This window comes from Aegilops tauschii, chromosome 4 (assembly GCF_002575655.3).
Source record: "Aegilops tauschii subsp. strangulata cultivar AL8/78 chromosome 4, Aet v6.0, whole genome shotgun sequence".
In the NCBI taxonomy this organism is placed as follows: domain Eukaryota; kingdom Viridiplantae; phylum Streptophyta; class Magnoliopsida; order Poales; family Poaceae; genus Aegilops; species Aegilops tauschii.
In genome coordinates, this window is record NC_053038.3 from 459,949,028 (window position 1) to 459,974,261 (window position 25,234).

At 45.1% G+C, this 25,234-nt stretch overlaps 1 protein-coding gene across 1 annotated transcript; it reads right to left on the reverse strand.

Annotated features, from left to right (window-relative positions):
* Positions 1 to 15,226: 15,226 nt before the first annotated feature.
* LOC109751468 (DNA topoisomerase 3-alpha) lies at positions 15,227 to 24,677 on the reverse strand. Its single transcript, XM_020310350.4, has 24 exons — positions 24,347 to 24,677; positions 22,810 to 22,988; positions 22,635 to 22,707; positions 22,082 to 22,204; positions 21,877 to 21,998; positions 21,737 to 21,809; positions 21,508 to 21,624; positions 21,301 to 21,384; positions 20,656 to 20,835; positions 20,397 to 20,525; positions 19,598 to 19,672; positions 19,050 to 19,139; positions 18,851 to 18,955; positions 18,112 to 18,146; positions 17,872 to 18,001; positions 17,707 to 17,759; positions 17,533 to 17,629; positions 17,333 to 17,450; positions 17,148 to 17,219; positions 16,955 to 17,038; positions 16,526 to 16,660; positions 16,236 to 16,424; positions 16,046 to 16,166; positions 15,227 to 15,683 (listed from the first exon to the last, which is right to left on the reverse strand). Exons 1-24 carry the CDS (start codon positions 24,638 to 24,640, stop codon positions 15,440 to 15,442), a joined length of 2,922 nt encoding a protein of 973 aa, XP_020165939.1. The 5' UTR covers positions 24,641 to 24,677; the 3' UTR covers positions 15,227 to 15,439.
* Between the last annotated feature and the right edge of the window lie 557 nt (positions 24,678 to 25,234).

The following is a 25,234-nucleotide window of genomic DNA, read 5'->3' on the forward strand; positions in this document are numbered from 1 at the left end:
TATCTGGCTTCTTCTCTCCCTCCCACGAAAAGAGTTTCGTAGAGCCGTAAGGCTGTCTGGGTTCCGGCAGGAACTAGTTCTGGACGGCGAAGCCTTGCCGGATAGATGACACCGTATGTGTGCAACTCTGTAGAGAGATCGTAGTTTCGGTCTTAGTTCGTGAGTGCCTCCCGAAGGGCTGTCCATGTGACCGTCCGAGTTTCGAAGGTCCTCCCGAAGGGCTGTCCGAGTGACCGTTCGAGTTTCGAAGGTCCTCCCGAAGGGCTGTCCGCGACACCGTCCGGGGGGCTGTTCGACTGCCTCCCGGAGGGCTGTCTGAGGAGCAGATGAGGGTATACATCCTCGCGGTTGGGAGGTTGTAAATCCTAGCTGCGGGGATCTGCACCGCCGATCGTCATCGACTCTACTTCCCGCTGCGCTACGAGCCGGTAACGAAAAAGATCAAACCATGTATGCAGTCTCCATAGTGGTCCTGGGCTGGTGCGTAGGTCGGAAATTTTTTGTTTTCTGCTGCGTTACCCTACAGTGGCATCAAGAGCCGTGCATGCGTAGATGCAGGTTTCGATCTAGAATACATGGAGATGTATGGGTATTGCATAATATAATTAGGTAGTAGATGAGATCTATTGCTGAAAATTATTTATGCGGGTGACAGATGAAATCTGTTACCCGAGGTTCTTGTTGCTTCCCTAGAATTTGCGTTTGCTCAATCTCGAGACAGCATGGTGGAATTTGACAAAGTTCTGGCAATCCATGATCCTGATTGATCATGGAAGTGCTATCAGTTCTTTGGGTTCTGCCGTAGTCAAAAGAAAGATGAAATTCGCAGATGAAAGGGCATTGCAGATATGATCTGCACGGGGGTCATGCGTATGACGAAGTTTAGTATGGGGCTCGAGATTTAATTATCTCGTGTTTCATACACCCCGAGATGTTAATCTAGCAACTTGAATAATCATACTTGATGATAAAACGTTGGTAGCTGCGGTTTAAGTCAAAACCTTAGAAGCCACGTAAAATAAAATTTTGCATAAACCGATTAGAGGCGTCTAACTTGGTTTTGCTGGATGTGCATGTGATGTGGTATAGCAGTGCTCATACTAATTCGATTATGTATGAGATGACTATATGATGTAATTTGATTAACATGACCTGCGTGTCATGATTCGGCATGATGGCTGGAGCCATATGTTTGCACTTTAATGACCTGCGTGTCAACCTTGTTGTAATGCATTATTTTGTTAGCTATAGAGATAGCAATATTATCTGGTGCATCGACAAGGTAGTGGCAATCTTCGTGAAGGTGAACACCGACGCGAATGCCGAAGACGAAGAAATGAAATACTTCTCCGTCAGAAAGGGCTATACCATATCATGCTATTATGAATTGCCTGAGATGTTTATCCCTTATGATGCACCCTTCTTGATTGCGCGGTAGTCGCTTTTTATTAGGGTGATCTCTCACTTAAAATATCAAAGTAGTTAGTGTTCACCCAAGTGTAGCACCGTCTGAAATTCGTATCTTTTCGGGGTGCGCCATGTACACATGAGCACGAACGAATCGAGAGGAATGAGGCGGGTGAGGTCAGACCTCGCAGCAAGATCACTTGGTTGTCTTTGACATTCAGGCAGGAGAGTCCTGAGCTCGGAACACGCCCATCGAAAGATGAACAAGAATCACATAGAGATGTGATCGGCAAGTTGGCCTACCGATTGAAATTCGTGTCATCAGTGATGAACCCGTCAATGGCATCGAATAGAAATATGGATCTTGAATCACTCTAAATCAATTATGAGAGATATTGATTTGAGTGGGAGCGCACTGTTGAATTAACATGTTTAATTCTCAGTGCAATTAATTATGAACACTGTCTAAGTGTTTCTTGCAAAATAGTTGTAAAATAATGGCTCGCAATTCCACTTTCCCTGTTAAAATTGAATAGCTGTTAAATATCTGGTTAAAACTTTACGATTGGTAACGTAATATGAGGATTGTCCTCAAAAGTGCCGAGAAGGACTTTGTCCTATCGCATGCTTTCCGTATCCTCCCGCTAATGCTATGGATCATGCGACTCTCGTCCTTCGATCCAAAAGCTAGAATTCTGTTACGGTCAAGTGGAATATGTTTGCTTCCATGAAACCCAAACTTCGAAAGTTGGGATAGTTATATGATATTCATGGAACTGAAAATTATTTTCAGATACAAACAAAGCAATGTTTGTTTGCAAGTATTAGTAAAAGTGTTTACTATGCATTTGACTGTTGGGAAAGGGATCCAGAAGAACGCCTATCATATAATGAAAGGTGAATAAAACAACAACTTAAAGAGAAAGGAAGAGTCCAAAGGGTGTTAGTATGACTTACACGCCTAGGAAGTCCGGGGCTAACGCCACTCTTAAGTTGGGTGCTTCTTTTGCGAGTAGGAGAAATACTAAAAGTTAAACTGCTAGAAGTATAAAGGCAAAAGGAAAGAAGACTGGAATATCCAGCTCATGTATGAATGTCATACAAGTTTTTGATGTATAGAAGGCTGGTCAAAGATAAAGTTCTTGCGAATTATGGTTAAACATGTTAATCACTAATTCTTGGGTATTGTGAGTTCATCACAAAAATGCCCGCTCGATTGCATTCTGTTGCAACTCGATGTAAGAACTACTATGGCCTGAAAGACTAGCTAGAAATGAGGTTAAGGTATACACAGGGAACATAGTAAATGTTACTATACCTTCCATCGATGTATTGTCGTCTGTATTTATTTTCATAATTCATTTAGAGTTTTACAAACTCTATCCCATTGCATAAGGCATCTTGCAAGAAGGTTGTTCATAAGAGAACTTTTTATGTTCGATGTTATGAATAACACAAAGGCCATACTTTCATTATGAATGAGATGTATGTTATGAATATTTATAATAATACAATACCTCTGGGTTTACTTTTCATAATTCATTTTAGAGTTTCATACACTCTAGCCCATTGCACAATGTTTGTTGCAAAAAAGTTGTTCATAAAAACAACAATTGTTGTTAAGTATTATGAATAACATAAGGGCCATACTTCCATCATCGATGGGACGTATGTTATGAATATTGAGGGTAATATGATACATCCATAACACTGACGCTAAATGTCGCAAGACTAAAAGAATACCACACAAGTGTGGCACTACATTTGGTCACATTGGAGCAACCCGCATGGAAAATTCCATTATGATGGATTTTGAAGTCTTTTTGATTTTGAATCATCTGACACTTGCAACTTTCCTCCGAAAAGTGAAGTGACTAAAATACCGTTCACGGGCCATAAGGAACGAACAACAAACTTATTAGTGATCATACATTTGATGTGTGTAGTCCGATAAGTGTTGTTAGTGGTGGATTTATTTATCTTCAGAAATGACTCAAGTAGATATATGGATATTTACTTGATGAGACGTAAGTCTGGATCTTTTGAAATCATTTGAAAGGTTCTCAAAAATGAAGTAGAAGTTATTGTAACAAGAAAATTATGTTTCTGCAATTTGATTGCACAAAGGAATATTTGAGTTACATGTTTAGCGAATGTCTGATGAGTTGTGAAAGGGGTTTCATAAACTTGCACCTCCTGGAACACCAATCCAAGTGGAAAGTCCGTGGAGATGTAATCAAACCATTTATGACATGGTAAGGTCAAAGATGACATAAATAAATTTGCCATTATCCCTTTTAAAGTGATGCTTTAGAGACTGCGGCTTTTACACTGAAAAGAGCTACATCGGGTCTGTTGAAATGAAGCCATGGTATGGTACGCCCAACCATGTTATATCTTTTCTTAACATTTGGAATATGGGGCTTGTGTAAAAGGTTACAAACCTATTCCAAATCAGACAAGTGCTACTTTGTAGGTTATACCAAAATGTTGGGTATTCCTCCCTCACTATACCGAGGCAAATAGTTTTGCCGCGAAACGGTGTGCCTTTAAAGAGAATGGTTCTTTCAAAAAGGTGAGTGGGAGAATAGTGCAACTCGACGAGATAAACAGTATCTACGTCATCAGATCAAAGGAAAGAGACCTTGGAAGTAATTCCAGAGTTTCCTACTGCATCTGATACGGAAGTCTCTACAATAAAATGTATGAACTTCGGTCGAACTTGCAGCTGAACCACGTAGGCAAGGCTCGTGCAAACCTCTCAGGTGCGCAAAGAGATATTGTTGTTAGACAACATTATACCTATGATACACAAGGAAGCGTTGATGGACCCTGACTCCGGAATTGGCTAAATGCCAATACAACCCGAGTTAGTTTCCATATAAGTGATTCAAGATTAAAACCTTGATACACCTTTCGGAAGACTTAGAGTCTAACGAATATTTATGGAACTTAAAACTGATACGGATAAAATGTTTTATCCATAAAGCTCGACTTGTTGAAATAACAAGTTCAAGAGTTGACTACGATGAGGTTGTTTTCATCGTAGCGATGCTTAAAGTCGGTTCGGGTTGAACTAGCAATTAATACATATTTCAATCATGAGATATGAAACATGGATGATAAAAGGATTTCCATCTGATGGAAATGAAAGCTAGGACTTGTATATGATACAGTCCAAAGTAATTTGTCGATCCAGAGGATGCTAGTAGGTATGAAAACTTCAGAGTTCCAACAATGGACAGAAGAGAGCAAAATGGAGTTGGAATCTTCGTGTTTTGATGAAATGGTCAAAGGGGTTTTGACTTCATCAATGGGTAACGAAGATGCTTGTAATTCAATAAAGTAAGTGGGAGCGTAATAATATTTCTAAAAACCTTATGTGCTTGGCACATTGGTAATTGGAAATAAATTTCTTGACACAAATTAGGACTTCATTTGAAAATAGTTTTTCGATGAAGTGCTTAGGCTAAATAGCCTCAATATTAGGCATGATGATCTATGGAGATAGATTTACCTAATGGGGCTAAGCAATGAATACATATTGACAAGATGCTAAAACCTTTTAGCATTTAAAACGCCAATGAGTGATTCTTGCCAAAGTCACATGGAAAGAGTTTTTGCAAGACTCGGTGTCCCAAAACACTGATGAGTAAAATACATGATTCCACACACTTTTGTGTTTGGATTAATCATGTATTCCATGGTATGTAAAACAACCAGATATGTCCGATACTCCCAAGGTGTTGCGAGTATGGATACCAAAGTGATCAAATTACTAATCATGGGACAACAGTGAAAGATGTCACAGAGTACTAGAGTAAGTACTGATGACATGGTTTTCTCGCAAGCAGAGATCATGAAGAGTTTGTTGTAAAATGTTACATCGATACAATCTTCATCTTTTCTCCATGCGATTTTCGATTTAAATTAAGGGTTTTGTGTAACACACAATGTGGTGGCACAGTTAGTTGGAATTTGTTCAAACTAGTTACTGTGGCGAATTCTATAACAAGGGCTAAGTATGTTGACGCTTTAGAAGCGACAAAGAAGATGTTGAATCATATAGTTCATTCATGAACTTAGTATAGTTCCAAGATGGCTTTTGACAATGGGACACTACTGCAGGTAGTTGCTCCATAACTCAGTCTGAGGAATCCAGGTTCGACCTGTGATTCACATACATACAAAGCCAAGTCCGCACAAAATATGAATTTTGTGAAAACGTGAAAACGCGAGGACATGCAAAGATACACACGGAACTGAAGTCGTCAGATCCATTGGACATCAGGCTATACCACAAGCGAAGCATATTTACACTGGTGTGCCACAGGTGTGAAGTGCATTAGCATAAGCTAGATTATTGACTCTAGTGCAAGTGGGAGTCTGTAGGAGATATGCCCTAGAGGCAATAATAAATGATATTATTTATCTCCGAGTTCATAATTATGTTTATGTTCCATGCTATAACTGCAATGATTCTCGAGTCTGCAATATCCACGAGGCTCGGAGGAAGACTCATATGCATGTGTGGAATAATAAACGGTAAGAAGTATTCCTAGTCTGGCCTCTAAGACTAGCTCAAGTGTTGCATGATGATTCTGTTTTCCTGGTCATGGGCATGTCTATGCCAGCAACTTGGAGGGCACAATGTTAAGAGAACATTTGTGTTGAATCGACCCGGATTGATGTTATGCTATGAGATTCATTCGTCACAAGTTTATTGGTACATAACACAGAGATGGTTAACGTTTGCATGATTCCTTAGACCATGAGAGTATCGAGTTTCTTCATGCTTGCTTCATGAACTTTGGGGTTTGTTAAACGTCATCCGTAAATGGGTGGCTATTACGGCGGCTTACGGGTTCATGGAAAAGTGTGTCAAGTAACTTGATAGCTCAAGATTGGGATTTGCTCCTCCGACGATGGAGAGATATCTCTGGGCCCTCTCGGTGTTACGGTATCCATCATCGTCTGGCCAGACACTTTGTGATTTGATCACGGGGATGCCGGAACACGATAACGAGAAAAGAGAACAATACCGGTAACGAGGTAACTAGCATAGTGGACAAGTTGCTGATCCACGGGAATGCCAACATGTCTCACCTCGGGTATTTGTAACATATCATGAAGCAACAGGAATAGCACACGGCAACTGGAGGTTCACTCGAATATTTATTCGTGTGGGTATAGGGGTCAATATGGGTGTCCACGGCTCCGATGTTGATCATTGATCGGAAGGGGTTCCGGGTCATGTCTATACTTCACCGAACCTATAGGGTCACACGCTTAAGGGTCATCTATCTGCTGAATACTAGACTGGGAGTCTGAGAGAAAATCACCAAAAAAGTTTCGGACACCGAAAAGTTTCGGACAGCGGAATCGTACCGCAGAGAGAGGTCATCGGATAAGTTTACCGAAAAGTTGTTTCGGGATACACCATTAAGTCAAATTGGTTTCGGCACATGCCTGATAATTCTTGGAGGATGCCAGAATCATTCTGGAAGCTTTTTGGAATTTTCTGAGATAAAAACCTGAAATGTTCCGGAGCTGCCGGAGCCACTTCAGATGCGTTTCGCAGATAAAAATCACTAAAATCGGAATTGTTTCGGAACGCGTTGAAAATCATTTTAGTGGGTACTGGAAATGTTCTTAGCCCACATAAATATTTTCAGTTCGATCAGACGCTGAAAAATGTCGTCATGAATAGTGAAAATCAGCTTTATGGTTACTTTATGGAAAGCCACCTTTTGGGGCTTTGCTCCAAAAGATCTTGGGGATGACATGGATGGATAGGAGCCATTTTTTGGGCCCCTCATGGGGGTGTGGCCGGCCACATGGGGTATCCCCCCTTGGGGACCCTCTTATTCCTTGGTTTCACTCCTAGGTCCTTGTGGAAGGACTTCATTCATGTGCATTTTGGGTTTTTTGTGAAACTACCCTACCCCCTTGGGATTTCCTATAAATAGAGGTGGAGGGGCAGCCCTCCACACTCATCCCTTGCTCTCATACACATGCCATGCATTATCTGGCTTCTTCTCTCCCTCCCACGAAAAGAGTTTCGTAGAGCCGTAAGGCTGTTTGGGTTCCGGCAGGAACTAGTTCTGGACGGCAAAGCCCTGCCGGATAGATGACACCGTATGTGTGCAACTCTGTAGAGAGATCGTAGTTTCGGTCTTAGTTCGTGAGTGCCTCCCGAAGGGCTGTCTATGTGACCGTCCGAGTTTCGAAGGTCCTCCCGAAGGGCTGTCCGAGTGACCGTTCGAGTTTCGAAGGTCCTCCCGAAGGGCTGTCCGCGACACCGTCCGGGGGGCTGTTCGACTGCCTCCCGGAGGGCTGTCTGAGGAGCAGATGAGGGTATACATCCTAGCGGTTGGGAGGTTGTAAATCCTAGCTGCGGGGATCTGCACCGCCGATCGTCACCGACTCTACTTCCCGCTGCGCTACGAGTCGGTAACGAAAAAGATCAAACCATGTATGCAGTCTCCATAGTGGTCCTGGGCTGGTGCGTAGGTCGGAAAATTTTTGTTTTCTGCTGCGTTACCCTACAAGACCGTTGCAGGACTTGGTTCTTCGGGGTTGGGGGAAAATTGGACCCTGTAACAGGGAAGTGCGTTTGGACCAACGAGCAGCTGAACACACCCATCGAGAAGCTTCAGGAGTATATCGAAAAAGCGCAGCAAGGGACGTTCATTCCGGATAGAGAGAACGACGAGATCACAGAGGCCCTCGGGAATCCTGAGCACCCCGGACGGACACGAGGCACGCCAGGCTCCCTTTCGTGGAAGGCTGGATTTCCCGACGCAGGCGGTTACAAACGCCGGGAGAGGAAGAAGAAAAAGGAGTTGACCCAACTACAGGCGCTGCATGCAAGGGTACAAGCGCTAGAGGAACAAGACGCAGTACGCAGCACGCGACCTGCCGAAGCTACACCCGAAGCTACCCCGCCATCTCAGCGGAGAAGCAGCGTGGCTTCCACGGAGCTGCTTCAGGAGCCTGTCTTCACGGCTCCTGGTGCTAGCTACCCCGTGGATGCTATCACGGAGTCTCAGCATTGCCACCTTATGACGCAGTGGATGGAATTGAAAGTCAAGGCGGCTGTTGGCTCTGTTGCACCTCCTGAACCTGGCGCAACTTTTCACTGCCGGCCGATTCCAGAAGGATATGCTAGGGTGATGATGGATGAAATCACAGAAGGATTTGAGGACCTCCAGCTTGACCACCCCACGGGTGACGGGGAGACTCGGCTGGGTTCTTGTCTGAAGACTCCATGCCTATGGCGGAAGGAGCTCATCAACCTTCCGAACTGGATGCCTCCGCCTCCTCCTCCTCCTCCTCCTCCGGCGAGTCAGGGCACTCCGCCTCCTCCTCCGGCGAGTGATCAGGGCACTCAGCCTCCTTTCCGGCGCGTTGCGGCACTCCGCCTGCGTCGGCGCGCCCGAGCAGCCACCAGCCTCCTCCTTCTCCGCCTCGCCAGCAAGGGCGGAAGAGACCCGCCGCCGCCCCGTCTGCTCCGGCGCGTCGTAGTCCTTCTCCTCCGCCTCGTAAGCAAGCACGAAAGAAGACAGCCGCAGCCGCTCCGTCTGCTCCGGCTTCTAGCAGTACAGCCAGAGGCGGGAGGCAATACAAATACGATCCACCTCTCAAGCCTCTAAAGAAGTTACCGTACGAGAGGTCCGTGGAAGAAAACAAGCAGATCGTGGAAAAAGAAGTGAAGGACTTCTTTGAAGGGGTGAAAGTAAAGAGACATCCACCTCCGGAGGAGAAGGTAGATCCGGTGAAAGCAAAGCGCACTATCGATGCCCTGAGGAAACCACCAAAGTCTCCGCCGAAAACCAACTATGAGCGCATTACTGAAAAGGTATATCTCGAAGCGGAGCGGTCGGGAAGTACTAGAAGTGATCAAAGGTTAAAAGAACGACGAGCGGCTGGGAAAAAAATTGCCCAGCTCGGCGAACAAGCGAACCAATCGTGCCACCCGCTCAATGTGTCTAGCGACATCGTCGCTAATGATCCTGGGATGGTGCCCGGTTATAAAAATCTTGGAGATTACCTGCCCGACGATGTACATTATGATTTCTTGGAGGTGGACGAACACAGATACGAGTACGGGAAGCCTCTCGTCAAAGATGAAAAATCTCTAACAACGATGATGCGAAGATTCCATGATTGGTACATGAAAACCTGCAGAGAGTCTGGGGGAACGAATACTTTGTATCTGAGAGTTCAAGAGGAGCACGACCTCGTTGGAATTGATCTGTTGTATGTTCCATTTGAGGAGTTCTTCTAGTTCTTCAATCAAAAGGCCCTCGATAAATTAACGGTCACTTGCTACTGTCTGTAAGTACTACTTCTGTCATTAAGTCTCTATATATAGCTCAGCTCTTTCATTGCATGTATTTATAATTATCCTCACTATATTATGCAGATTGAAGATCGTCGAGTGCAGAAAAGCAGAAATGTATGATATTGGGTTCATTAACACAAATCTCATAGACGAATTTCAGGTTAAAAAGAGCGCCAGAGAAGCCGAGGCCAACTTGCTCAAATCATTGATAATAAATCAAAACAAAGATTTAATACTCTTTCCTTACAACTTCAAGTGAGTGTTACTGTCGTGTGCATATTCGGTTTCCCTTATTACTCGAGCGAGGTTATAGTAATGTAATTAATGAGTTATGCATGCGTGCACAGCTTCCACTATATTCTCCTGGAGATTAAGCTTGAGCAGGGACTAGTAACCGTCTTAGACTCGAGACAAAAAGATCCCGAGACCTATGCGGACATGACTAAAATTCTCAACAAGTAAGTTCAATCGATCATTATCGCACCATATTGGCAACTTTTTGTTCATTTCCTGATACCTCAAGTAATAATTGTTTTCTTTGTCTTGCAGGGTTTGGAAAAAGTTCACCGCGGAAGCTCCGGGACTGCCGAAGGAGCTGTGATATACATACCCGAAAGTAAGTACTACTAGCTAGCTAGTTGTGTGCATCTCCCGTTGATTCTAGCTACTTTCATCAATGCCATTTATAATGCTTCATTATCAGTTTGATTGACCTCTATTTCTCGTAAAGTGCTTGTGGCAAGAACAAGGGAATGATTACTGTGGATACTACGTGTGCGAGTTCATTTACAACGCGACTTGCAAAGATAAGCGGGGCTACTCTAAAAGACAATATTAAGTGCGTAAGCAATAATATTCACAATTTCATTTTATTACACCATCATTTCTGTTGAGTTTCATTCATATATATGTATTAACCCCCTTCTTCAAATTAGACGTGGCAGATGCGGAATGAACCCCTACCACAAGATCGCATGAAAGCAATTCAAGAGGAATTGGCGGGATTCTTTCTTGACCACGTCATCAATAAAGCCGGAGAATACCATGTGGAACTTGATTTCAAATGCTAGGGAATTGTAAGAGATCTTACATATTGTATATGTATGTAGCCAGTAGCATCGGATAGATAATACGAAAACTTGTTGTTCGACCAATCTCTCGGAGAAGGAGAGGTTGATCACTTCTCTCGGTATGCATGACGAACTTCTGTACTTAATGGTTTCCTTCATTTTCTTAGTAGCTAGCGTGTCGAGGGCCTCTCCGTACGTATAATACGTAGCGTCGACCAAGCACGGAGATAAGAGAGGACACTTCTCTTTATTAATTAATTAGCTACCTAACACAATATATGAAACACCTTAATTAACCATACAAAACCCCCAAATCCAACCCCCCCCCCTTCAGAAAAAAAACAAAAACCCTAGCCCCGGAACAGCTGACGCGTGGATGCCTATTGGTCCCGGATGGTGCCACCAACCGGGACTAAAGGGCCTCCTGCCCGGGCTCGCAGCACCGGCCACGTGGAGGCCTATCTGTCCCGGTTAGTATAAGAATCGAGACTAAAGGCCTAGGGCATTAGTAACGACCCTTTAGTCCCGGTTCCCCAACCGGGACAGATGGGCCTTATGAACCGGGACAAATGGCCCTTTTTCTACTAGTGGAAGGGTTTGGGTCTGTCCGTGCCTCAATCGAGTGAGATTTTTTGAAGTCTCAATCAGTTTAGAAAAGTGTCACGTTCAATCAACCTAGTTTTTTTAAGTCGCAATCAGTTTAGAAATGAATCGACCGAGTCTTAAGAAAATCTCAATTGACTGATGCTTACAAAAACCCTTTTTAAATAAGGTAAAAGTTGCACTAAACTTAGACACGTTTTAGTGTTACATACTTTTGTATCTTAAAAAATCTAAGACAACTAATTTGGAACGGACGAAGTAGAATGCACTCGGTACCTAGTTTATGTCGATCGATGACCAAGAATGAGTAGGGCTTAATTGATCAGGTTCATTTGTTGTTTATGGGATATGTGGTGTGTGAAAGCAACAAGCGGCGAATCAAAGAAGCATGCATGTGGCAGCTCGTCTGCCATAAGGGTTGGAAAAAGCGGCGTAGCGGCTAGCGTCCTGCCATTTGCCTCGCGAGCGCGCTTTTACAAGACAAGCTGTGGCTTCATGGCTACATCTCTCCCTCTCTGGCGCCACCAAGCGTGCACATGAGGCCATATATATGATCTCTCTCTCTCTCTCTCTCTCTCTCTCTCTCTATCTCTGTCTAGATCGCCTACTCCCTCTCTCATATCTCTCTTACCTCCGGTTCGGTGCATGGCAGTTGAGGGGAATGTTGTCTGGTTGGAGACCTGGCTCGCACGACGGATCGATCGGCGGCGGGCGTGCGCGCGCGGTTTCGGACCAGGCTTCATTCCCCCCAACTCAACCCTTCTTCCATCGGAGACGACGGGCAATCTCTGCAGCTTGTTTTGTTGGCCAAGCTGGGGATCGGAGCAGGCACCGCGTTTTCTTTGAGGTAAACCATCTGTCCCTCGCATATTGATCACAGATGGACATCGGCCCAGGCGATCATCAATCGCGTGCCGATGGTCGATCCTCCATGGTTGATGGTTCTTCTGATAGCTTGGACCGCTTGTTTCTTAGCCATCCGACACCCAGTTCTTCGGTCGATCAGTTGCCATCCTACTGGTTTTTTTCCTTGTTGCGGACTGGACATGCTTTCAGACTTTCAGTGATTCTCTATAACATGGAGTAGTACTGAGTACATCTTTCTCTTAGCATATTGCTGTTTTCGGAATCTTGAACTTGAAGCTTCCCTTGTTAATACAATTCCGTCCGTGTCTGAGAGAGAGAGAGAGAGAGAGAGAGAGAGAGAGAGAGATTAGGGCATAATAAGAAGCTTAAAGCCTCCTTTCCTTTATAGCAAGCACAAATACGTAATGATAGCAGCTTGTAGTAGCAACACATGCAGAGGAATGTACGTACAGTGGCAACACATGCACGCAGGCTAGCTGCACTGCACTGCCGCTGCAGCATATATGCTAACCGGTGGGCGTACATGGGTAATGATGGGGCCACAAAAGCTAGCAAGCGGAGCTAGGCTAGGTTACTTTGATGGATGGATGGATCGGTTGTGTGTCGTCCTCGTTACGAGTCTTTCCGATCATGGAAACATCGCTTCCAAGGTTTTCCAGGTACGTACATACATACGTATAATAAGCATCTCTTTACGAATCTTTCCGATCGATCAAGGTAATGTACTCCTGCTGAAGCATCTCTGCAAAGCTGTAGATATGCCGCCTGCCGACACCGTTTGGTGTGGAACCTACCTACCTGGGCATACATTTCAATGCCTCCTCTCCTCCCCTCTCGTGTATATATTCTGGTCTCACTCATCATCACTAGGTAAAGTAAAAAAAGGTTAGTCAACTGAACATGATTAGGGGGGAAACTAACCCAAATTTAACATTTTTTAAGAGGAACTGCTGCGCATTCAAAGTCGTCGAGCAGTCGAGCTGCAGGTGAGATGGGCTACATCAGAGTGCATGATTGACAAGTCACCGAGGGAAACAAACGGTCACACCTAACGGCCTCACCCATCATTCATCAGCGAAAAGGTTATTAGCGTCCGGTGAATGCTGTGGTCACGCATCACGAAAGCGACCCGACGAAAACAGTGGTTGCTTACCGATGGTAATAGGGCGAGGGAGAAAAGGTGCTGACATGATCCATTTTTTCCGCTTCACCTTTTTGACTAGAGACTTTGGGGTGGATGATGGAGTTCATGGGGAACGAGGGTTGGAACCGTCGGAAAGAGCTTTAGAGCATCTCCAGCCGTTGAGCCTCCAGAAGGCATTTTTTTCGCCGCTTGGGAGGCTGCCGACGAAAACTTTGGCCTGGGGATGAAAAAATCTCCACCAGTTTCCATCCCCAACTCCCCAAGCGAGGCTGTGCCCATCCTCCGCGTTGCGCTCCGTGACACGCTCGGCGAGGCCGTGAGCGCCGTTGGGGCCGTCGCCGGCCTGGCGTCCCTGTCCAACCACGCACGCGAGGAGATGGCCGTGCGCGACTACATCGAGCTGCTCGGGTACTCCGTCGACGAGCTCGGGTGGTCGCTCGACGCCATGGCCGAGCCCCTTGACGGCGTGGATCCGGAGATGAAGACCGCTCACGGCGCTGTGCCAGGGAGCGGTCGCAGTGGGGCGCACACAGAAGACGACCTGCACGCCTGGCTCGCTGGGCAACCAGGACACGGCAAGAACGATACGACGGCGTCGAAGAGGAGCTCAAGCGCGCCCGGAGCTGGCGCGGCGGCTCGAGTCGCTCGCCGCGCGGGAGGTGGAGGTGGTGGCCGCGCTCTGCGAGGGGGACCAGGGCGCGCCGCTGGCCGAGCTAAGCTCGTCTGAGATTGAGAGGGGTCATGCACCTGATGCAGAAGAGGCGCGGGACCTGGCGGCATCGAAGACGAGCTCAAGCACGTCCGTTCCTGGCGGCGGAGGCCAAGTACGCGGCTGCCTCGCCGGAGCCCTGCGGCGGAGGCCAAGTACGCCGCTGCCGAACTCCTCCCCTGCTTCCCTATCGTTGTCGCTGCAGCTCTGCTGCTCTGCCTGGTTGCTGCCGCTGCACCGAGTGCCCCGCGCCCTGCCCGCACCGGCGCGCGCCCTGGCCGCGGTCGCGTCAAGAACGGCAACGTGTGGCGGCACTGCTTCGAGCGGGTGGGCGCGGTGGTGGAGTACGACGGCATGCCCTTCGTGGCCGCCGACGAGGGGCTGGGGATGCCCGACCGGCTCTACGAGCGCGTCGATGGCCTCCGTGCCCACCTCCTGGTACCTGAGCTCGGCGACGACCTCGGTGGTGCGCAAGTCCAGTAGCTGCAGCAGGAAGGCGCCATGCGCGCGAGCCATGGCCAGGGAGGGCGGAGCGCCTGTCGTGCCGGCGGCGCGACTGAGGCGGTCGGGCGGCTTGGCGTGGGCGGCCCTCCGGCGACGGAGAGGAGAGCCATGCGAGCAGACGGCGGCGCGCGGCGGACCGGCAGGGGCCAGCAGGGGAGACGCGCCACGGAGAGGACAGGCGAGGGCGGGCAACAGCAGGGGAGGCACGTTGTGGGCTTGGCCAAGAGAGAGAGACTAGAGAGGCTGGCAGTGGGCCTTTTGCAACTAAAGTTAAGCGCCGGCGCCCCAGCTGCCCCCCGGCTTCCTGGGTTTGCCCTGCGCGCGCCGGCTGTATTTTTTGCTTAATCCAGCGAAAAATGAGGCCGTGGGGGCATGGCTGGGGCATTTTTATGTCGCCGGTGCTAAAAGAGGCTCCTGGGGGGCGTCGTGGGGGCACGGGTGGAGATGCTCCTACCTGGATGGATTGCATACCATACGTGCACCGCAGCTCACCGCGCACGGGTGCATCTCCATCATTCCGATCTTCATGCCATGGAAGAAGCGTTGGTTTCTCTGTGACATTTGTTAGCGTTAAGTTTGAGCAAGTGTGCCTTTTTCCTCTCGCGTTATGATGGTCTTCCCCCCGGCTCGTGCGTGTTTGCAGGTCTCGGTGTGTGAGTTGACACGGGCTCACGCATCCGTCTTCGCTTGACAGCTTACGAGCAGCAGCACCGTCACATCACTAACATGGCTATGATGGATGCACTAGTAGCGATAATAAATGTACGTGCTAACGCCGCCGATCTGTGCTATCGCCCCCTGTTCGGGCATGCGTTGGCGAAGTGGGAAGGGTCGCCGCAGGTGAAGCAGCAGCCGTGCACGGTGTCGCCGGTCGCTGAGATGAACGTCATGCCGTCGGCGTCGGTGTTGCCCCGGCCCCTCCTGCCTCGGCCGCCGCCTCTACGACCTGCCGATGCAGATGCTTGCCTGCCGCCACCGCGGCTGCCGCGCCCACGGCCCCTGGGCGCCACGTTATCCAGCTCGTCTTCCCATCTGCATTGTATGTAGAGTACAGAGCGTCAGGCAAGAGAACTCCTGGGCTATTAAACTTGGTGCAAGCCTTCCGCTACCAAAGCAAGCGAGCGAGCATAACTATTAACAAAAGTTGATGGCCGCCAACTTTTAACTTGATGCAAGCCTTCAGCAATCATATATGCAAAGAAACTCTACATAAGTAGTGATTGCCCTAATTGAGCTAGTTGCATTTGCATATGCAGTGTAGTGCTACATGCATCCACGGTTTCAGGTAGTAAGATCAAGTGATTTGATTGTGAGTTTGTGACTATTAATTTGTATCAGGTACTTATGCATGCCACAGACAAAATATTGCACAATAAGGAGTTAAGACAGCATACACAAAGAAGCCGCATCCAGGATTTTGACATTTATAGAACTTCCTCCCTCTGTTCGCCTCTGTATTAGCCGTTCGATTTATGCAGGCCTCTCCACATGTAGTGCAGAGTACTTGACCTGCACCTGAAAACCACTGAAGATTAAGGCACCAGCTCTGGATAAGAATAGAGAAGTACGTAGCACTTTACATACCTGATGATGATGCATTTCTTGAGTTTTGGGTAAGGCCCGTGTGGGTCGAACGAAAGCCTTGTGGATTCACCCCAGGTGTCTGCTGCTCATTAGCAAACTGGCTGGCCGTACGAAAAACAGTATGCAAATCCTGCCTTGGAGTCCCCTGCCTTACTCCGACAGCACTTGGAGTCTGGCTTTGACCTCTCCCTGCAAAGTCATGTGATGATAAAATAAGCGTCAATGAAATGAATGTTTGTCATGTATTTGGAAAAACAAACCATGGAGACACTTGGGGGGTGAACAGAAACCTTGGGGGTTCACAGCAGGTGTGTGCTGGTTAGCAAATTGCCCCGTTGAACGAGAACCAGTAGGTAAATCCTGCCTTGGAGCCCCCTGCCTTACACCACTCGTGGATGTAGTCTGAGTCTGGCTTTGGCTTCTTGCTGTGAAGTAATATAATTTGTCACAAAATAAGCTTTTATGAGTGGCCATTATAGTCATGCGTCCAGAGAAGTAAGACATGGATACAACAGAAGCAAGAACAGAAAACAAGCATGCTTAGCATTTTATCTTTATGAGAGAAAACTGGAAGCTCCTATTAAGAAAGTAAGCATAAAACTGTGTTCATTTCAGCTCCACACTGCCACACACTGTACCTTTATTTAGTAGAACTGTAAACGGACAAGCACAACAGGCGGCCCATGTATGAAACAGACAATGAGGACAAACATCCATACCTGGCGTCGTAGTCTGGTTATGATGTTGAAATCTACTCATCTCTGTAAGCTCTTTGAGTACATCGTCACATCCACCAATGCAACCTATCAGAGTAAAGGATAGATATGTCATGATATGACCTTAAGCACTGGTAAGTCATACCACGTTAACTAAAACGGGTATAAAACTGCAGTTTAAGTTAAGATAACATACCTAGGTGATCAACATCGAAACTTGGTGGGATATCCCTTCGGTTGAACTTAAATTGGATCTTATAAACAGGACCTGTAAATGCGGTGGATTATCATTTCACTGAGAGAAACAACAGAATATTCAGGCCATGCAAACATAAGCCAGACTGGTAGCACAGTAGCAAAAAATGGGGAACTAATGATCACCTGGAACGCAGGTAGGACAAATTTGTTGCGTCACAGCAGCTTCTGCAAGGGACCCGGGCAGCCATACTACATTTCTACACTGAGGAAAGCCCCGACAGCCAACCATAAAACCACCATTCTGGGACAAGAAAAGCAAAGCTCAAGCATGACACGTCCCAATTCCCTGAAGAAATGAAAAGAAGCACTGGAAGACAATTTACCGGCCTTCGCTTCAGCAACATTTCAGAGTCGTTGCATGCACCACAGGGCCTTACAACTTCAATGGTATTTTGTGTCTCGTTGATAGGTCTATTTGACCTAGAAAAGAAAAATAGTCAAAGTGCAGCTATAAGCGTGCAGCAAGAAAAGAAGGAAATCAAAGGGATCCACCAAACCTAGCAAAGAATGTTCCCATTGCATCAAGGAGCTTCACTTTGTTTGCCCTTGCCTACATGATCACCAAGTGGTCAACTTACAAAACATAAATTTAGAGCAACTGGGTGGGACTGTACTAATTCAATTGGTGACAACCATGGAATGCTCAGTAAACTACAACTTACATCCAGAAAACAAGCCTTCATCTGCTGCAAACAACCCTCAAGTACTTGCGCTTTACTCTTTGTACCGACACTAACTGATTTCATGTCAGCTTCCATCATTGCTCTTAAATAAGGTTTCCAAAGCTCATACCTAAAATTTTGAGTTTCTTTGAGGAACTAGGTACATTTCATCCAATATAAGTTGAAAGGTAGAGGTGTATCTTTTTTTTTGAAAAGGTATAGATATGAGAATTAGCTTACCCCATTTCATCATAACCCATTACCAACGCCTCCCCCTACATTTACACACACAAAAAACAATGAAAACATGTCAATGGAAGAACTGTTACTTTCTGCACACTGGAGAAATGCTATCCATTCCCAATTAAAAAATCTAAATAAAAAATTTGACTGTAAAAAACATGATGAGTACTAATTGGGAAGGAAATCTAACAGAAGGCGTCACATTTGCATTAATATGAATTGGATTCTGCTATTTACTCAGAAATTAAGCATGTTTTACATAAGCAAAATGTAAAAGCACCTTACTTTCAGATATCAAAAGTATTACATAGATTACTGATGATAAGAGTGGCTTCCGTACGGAAGCGATGGAGTTTCCACAGCAAAGTACTCCCTTCATTCCATATTAGTTGTCATTGATTTAGTACAAAGTTGTACTAAATCAGCGACAAGCCGACAACTAATATGGAACGGAGGGAGTATTCAAGATGAGAATTATGTGATTTTCTCTCCTGTGTTTTGAATATATCATTCAAGAAAAGGTTGCACTTAGTAGTGTGGCTAAGGAGGCACTTCACAAAGTGCGGGCAAAGACTTCTTAAGCACACTTCTGGGTTGCTAAACAAGCTAAGGTCCACGAGGTGCTATATTGTGAACACACTATTAACAAACACAATTATAGCCATAAAAATCATTTAAACAGCATATATGCTACATGCAATGGTATAGTGGAGCTTTCGTATGGCATGAAACGCACAAGATTTGTCGGGGAGAAACGTGAATTTGCATCTTTGGTTGCATAACAACGGTCAAGTAGCTTTTTTATGTGTTCATGCATCGTTGCATCGGTGCCGATTCCTGCCTGGAAATAGCACCAAAGGGAGTCAGACATTTGCACAACTTAGCATTTTAGAGTAATAAAGAGTAAACATAGAAGACAAGAAGAATTCATGTACTTTATCCATGCAGCTAAGGAGGTCAGCTTCAGCAAGAAGAGGTGGTGGTCGAGTTACTCCTGAATCAAGTGTTAAAGACGTCGGAACAAACTGCAAGGTTTTGTATTGGCGTTAAAAAGTATTGTTGCATTGAAATTAAAAGGAAAAAGATATTCAAGGTCATAATCATTTTTGAAGGAATTGATAAGCAATTGATCCCTACATATTAGAGTTGCCAGATATCAGGCAATTAATCCATACCCATTATACTGACTGATATGCTACAATATATATTGCAACCTTCCTATGCGTCACCAATATTTACAACAGCATACAAGTATCAAGATTTCAACTCAAAATATGACCTCTGGAAGATCTTCCCATACTGGGACTTCTTTTTTATCTCAACTTGCATAGGAGGCACGAAGAAACTAACAGGAAATGTTTTAACAAATACTCCCTCCGTTCCAAAGTAAGTGTCGTGGTTTTAGTTCAAATTTGAACTAAAACCACGACACTTATTTTGGAACAGAGGGAGTAGAATAGAAGTAGGGTAGAATGTAGCAAACCTGCTGTCCGATGGTGTATGTTGGAAGTAATGAACCACCCCATGAGTCATAACGATAAACGTCCAAGTAATTTTTCTACGGAGAAAGTATAAATGTTTTTTATTAAAAAGGAACTTTTACACATCCCAGATGTATAAGAGAATGGATGACTCTTACTGGACCAAAAAACCTTGGTGACAGTTTAATAAATCTAGTAATAATAAGATAAATAACTTTTCTTGCATGGGTTCGCTGGGCAGAGCATTTCTCTGTACTAGCATAAGGCCCTGTTTACTAATAAGCCACCTAAGTACCAATCAGCGTCAAGGAGAAGCAACTATTTGTCACACATTTATTGTTAAACTGCATGTTGGTTATCGGATTCATTTTTGAGAAATATAATTCCCCTTTGTGTCCCTTTTTCAGAAAATATTATATCATAAACAAAATTGCAAGAAGTTATTTTCTATGAGCTTTCCCAGCTCTACGCTCATATGTTAGAAACAACCAAAACATATCACCACGTCAACATTAAGTAAATAAGGGAATCAGCTAAAGCGACATCACCTCTGAATATTAGGTAATTGCAGATAACATACATTATTCTATGCTTGTTTCTCAGCTATATCGGTAAAACTGGTATTACAGCTACATTGTCTCTGTACATTGGGTAAAGTTACTTTATTACTGATATCATAACATTTCTTCCATGCCAGAGAATAAGGAGACATGACAAGTTTCATGTTTGTTGAAAAATGGGTAGTAGATTATTAGACGTAAGCAACAATAGAAGATGATAGAAACATTTGAGGATGCTCACAGCAAGTACGACACGCCCTGATGCATTGAACTGTTCACCAGCAATGTCAACTTCCACAGTTGTCTCGGCTCCAACTGCAGGTTGGGAGCAACAAGCAAGGAAATGGCGAACAACTAGCTCATACACTTTCTGGACAGCAGAAACAGACATGGAAAACATTATTAGATTTGCGGAGCATAAAAACAACAGATTTGAAAAATTACTATAATCTGATGTGAGACTGATAGATATTTCTCTTCTATTTGGTAGTGCTATGTACCTTGTGATCTGGAGACCAGTTGTTTTCACCAGTCGAAAACTTTGTTGGATGAATAGGAGGATGTGCCTTGTCATCATGACCACCATTGCTGGGATTTCTCCAGAGCCTTTCTTCAGGATTCAGAAGACGTTGGGCATACGTTCCCCAATCAGGATGATCCACTTGTTCACGTACAATTGCCTAAGTAAAAGGGAGCAACCCATGTCAGGGCAATCATGCCAGGATGAGCAAATGAAAATTAATAACAACTTAAGAGTAAATAAATGTTTATTCATCGCAAGTATGAGTTGGACAGCGGAGATGCCTTTTATATTTTTCTTACGGTTATTCAGCAATGAAGATCATCAGGTGGTAACATATATCTACGTCAGGTCAAACGGAAAGAAAACAGGAGAACTATGCCTATGAGACCATGGCTACTTTTTTTCCAAACTAACATTCACTAGAGAAAATTGTTTTATAATATGTTCCTTTTTTTAGGATTACATGTTCTTTAGAATTTGGTTTCCTTCATGGAACAAAATAATATCATGTAAAATATGTTAAAAGTGCAACACTGTAGATATAAATCTAGAAAGAATGTGTAAGCAGAATCAGGACAATGAATAAAAACATGGACAAGGCACGCTAGCATTCATAACTGACATGCAGATCAGTGTTTGGAGAGAAACTATCAGTCTCTGTCCTGGGATAACTAATGAATCCAGCTTGGTAAAGTTCTTCAGCCACCTGGTATGAATAGCACAAGAGTTCAGCAAACGAATCAATTAGGAAATAGAGCTATGCATTTTTTACTAGCAAAACTGTTAAGAAAAACGAAGACACCAAAAGGATTTAGTTTTTCTAATATACCTTCATTGTGTGCTCTGAACTCATTCTGCAGCACCTAGAAGCACGTTTCTGAAGCTCCACGGTACTTAGTGGGTATGGAGGGTATTTTAGTTTCTCCTGATTCCTGACATTCTGTACCTGTAGAAATAAAATAAAACAACTAAAAATAGATACCTCTGATCTGTCATTAAAGTTGTCCATCATTGTTAATATTGTAACCAGTGGTGAAACAGAAGATGTGAGGACTCACTGTTGCCATTGGTTCATGGACACACATTTCATAGATCACAACAGCGGATGAGTAATCAAACAAATGGCCACGTCTGCCAAACAAGAATATGTCACAAAACTTTTCTAATTGAAGTTCAGGACGGCTGAAGCAAATCTTACATCCAAATAAACGACGCGGTGCCTTCATCTGAAGTGTGAGAACAATTTATTGTCCAGAACTCTTCAGGTTCGTGAGCTTGTATCTCCCAGAAACGCTCAACTATAAATCCTAGAGTTGGAAACTGGAATGAAATGAAAATCTTAGACAGGGAATAATAATGCATATGCATTCAATATGTTCAGTTAATATTATATAGTGAGGTACCTGGCAAGGACCATAGCTCAGAACCATATTCCTTTCTTCCCCACTGACATCAAGGACAAATGCATCTTTTAGCAGCATTGTTTGAAACCTAGTGAAGGAGGCACCTATGCGAAGGTCAATTTCCTGTACAAAAATTCTTATTATTATCTGTGCTTTTGAAGACAGCAATAAGGCGCAAACAAATGTTTATTCGTTTGATGAGAAGAGGAGTGCTAATGCTATTCTTTTGGAGAAAAACGAAGAATATTAGCAGGATAGTTTGTACTAGCATCTTTAAGTGTTTTTTAGGTTTATTTGTACAAAATTAGTACAAAGGCACAGCGTCAGAATATTCTCATGGCTCTCTGTTTGCTGGCATCGTAGTACTCCCTCCGTTCGGAATTACTTGTCTCGGAAATGGATGTATCTAGAACTAAAATACGTCTAGATACATCCATTTCCGCGCAAGTAATTCCGAACGGAGGGAGTAGTATTTGTTTTGAGTTGATAGTTGGCACACAAGAATATTAAGCATCAATGACAATTTGACAATCAGATGCAAAACTGAAGTAACCTGTCTTGCATCCACAGCATCAGCAAATAGCTTGTTGGGTCTGGCGAGATGTTGCACAGCTTCATGTATTTCCCTGCAGTTCAATTTGTAAGACAATTGAACTGAAATGGATATGCCATCTTTCCATAACAGAAAAACAAACGGAAACGGTCCATTAATCTGGAGCAATCAATACCTGGGAATCAAAGCTGAGAAACGAGCTCTCCAAATGTTTAGATTACGGTTGGCGCCCGCACAAATGTCAACCACTTCATATGCGATATTCTCACCCTCTCTATCACAATCAAGCCATAACACAAGCCATTGACAGGTCCTAGCTTCCTCTTCCAATGTTCTCTTTATGTCCTGTTTATCCTGCACTTCAAAAAACAAAATTCATCAATAGATCTCGAGTTCAGAAAAACTTAGCTTATACTAACGTCATGATCATGTCACACCCATCATAGCTTTGAACAAAAATACAAGGTAATCTCAGTGTGTTCACAACGTGTTGAGCGAATATAGATAACTGAATATTGACAGTGAAGCCTGACCATGGTTGTGTATTCCTCGATTAACTCAGAAGTGAGAAGGATGTACCAAGAGCAAACCAAAAGTTTTTTGAAGAAAACGCAATAGCCTTGCGTCTCGAAAAAACGCAAGAGTGAACCAAAAGTAAAACAAATAATGCAGCTGATGAACGGAGAGCACCAAACAATACATGCTCTCAGGTCCTCAGCATCCAGCTTTCATTAGACATAACGCGCTTTCCCTTTTTGGACATGAAGCAATGTCAAACAATATCAGCCAGCAAGCTTAAGCATTGTTATGACTGTTTCAAGCAACTAGGAGGCAGTATAAATTTGTCTGGTGCTGGAATGGGAGAATAAAGATCAAGCTGGAGCCTGGAGGAGAGGACACCCACATGACTGGTGTAAACCATTGGTACTCATGTTTCTTCTTAGGTCTTTCGGTACTTTGCTTGGCTTCCGCATTTTGCTGCATGAGCTTCAGAGTTGCAGTTTTTTTACATTTTAATGTATGAAAATATTGCTCCAAAGCCTATAAGGGCTAGAAATTAAATGAAGCTGTAGGTAAACTTTTATTCCATTATAACCTGTTTCCTATGAGCACTATTTCTGCCAAAGGGGGTTGATCGCGGTTTCCAGTAACAACAGTACAAGTACACGAATATGTCCGCAATAACAATTCACAAGTTTAGCCTGCAGTGTTCCCCTCCTAGTACCACAGCCCTATGGTGCATCGCATACATGTGTGTGACCATAAACAGTTTGCGGTTGAGCAAATGAAAAAAGGTGATCGATACCAAGCCACATCCATTCAACTCTGAAAAAATTGCTCCTGATGTGGGATTTAACAAATTTACTTGCAAAGAGTAGCAATGTGGCATGAACAAAAACAGCATCGGCATCAGTTGATACTATCACTCAGGGCACCCTCAGTAGCAGCATGCCCAGAAAATCCTTAAGGGAGTCAAGGTAGAGTACACCACAACACTCCGCACATTCATTGCTCGGCGAAATTCCCGTAAAGGCATATATTTCCTATGTGCTGAACGCAACCAACCCCACAGACGCGGGCACATGTATACCACGAAGCACCCCAACCGAATGCCTGAACCAGTCAAAGGCAACACGATATGCCACCGTTCACAGGCCGCGGTGCCGCGCGCCCCAACTGTTCGGCGGAATGCGCGAGCGGGGGAGGGGTACCTGGGGGACGGCCTTGCGGACGGGGGCGTGGAAGAGCTCGGCGGGGTCGCAGGAGTACCAGCGGCGGTAGCGGTCGTCGAAGTCGAGCTCCATGAGGTGGCCCGTGACGGAGGTGACGAGCATGTGGCAGGCCTGGGCGCCGATGGCGTAGTTGAACTCGAAGACGCGGTTGTAGCGGGACCGGCCCGCCCGCGACTGCATTCCCCCGCGCGACAGGATCTCCGCCACGGACTTGGCCACCGACGGCTTCTCCGCCACGTTCAGCACGCGGATCGCGCTGCCGCCGGGAGGCATCGTGGGAGGGGGGAGGGAGGGGCTCCGCCGCTCGGGGGTGGGGGGAACGGGGAAAGGGCGGGAGGTTTCGGCCCTCTTCGAAAATTTTGGTTCGAAGGGGATCCACCGCTCGAGAGGGAAGGTGGACGAAATCAGTACTCGTTGCAAACAACTTCACTTTCCCGGATCGCGATAAGTGGCGCATATGCATGCCACTTGTCGCAACCTGGGAGTTTTCTCTTTTTTCGTAGATCCGTTTATTTAAAATGTTTTATCTTTTAAATCGTGTGTCCAAATGTCAAACCGTTTTCATCATTGGATTTCTCGCGTCGAGATCTTCAAAACTAGATCCCATGTTGATAGGTTTTGACAAACTTTTTTTTCACGAAAAAAACCAGGCGAATAACCGAGCCGGGAGCACGGTTTTTTTCCCTTTTCGAAAGAGGCACGCCCGTGCCTCTCGCGAAATCACATACGTGCCTCTTGTGAAAGCAAAACCGTGACTCTCGTGGAAGGAAAAAATGCATTCCGTTTCCGAGAGACACGGCCGTGACTCTCGCGAAAGCACAACCGTGCCTCTCGCGAAAACAAAACCGTGACTCTCGCAAAAGAAAA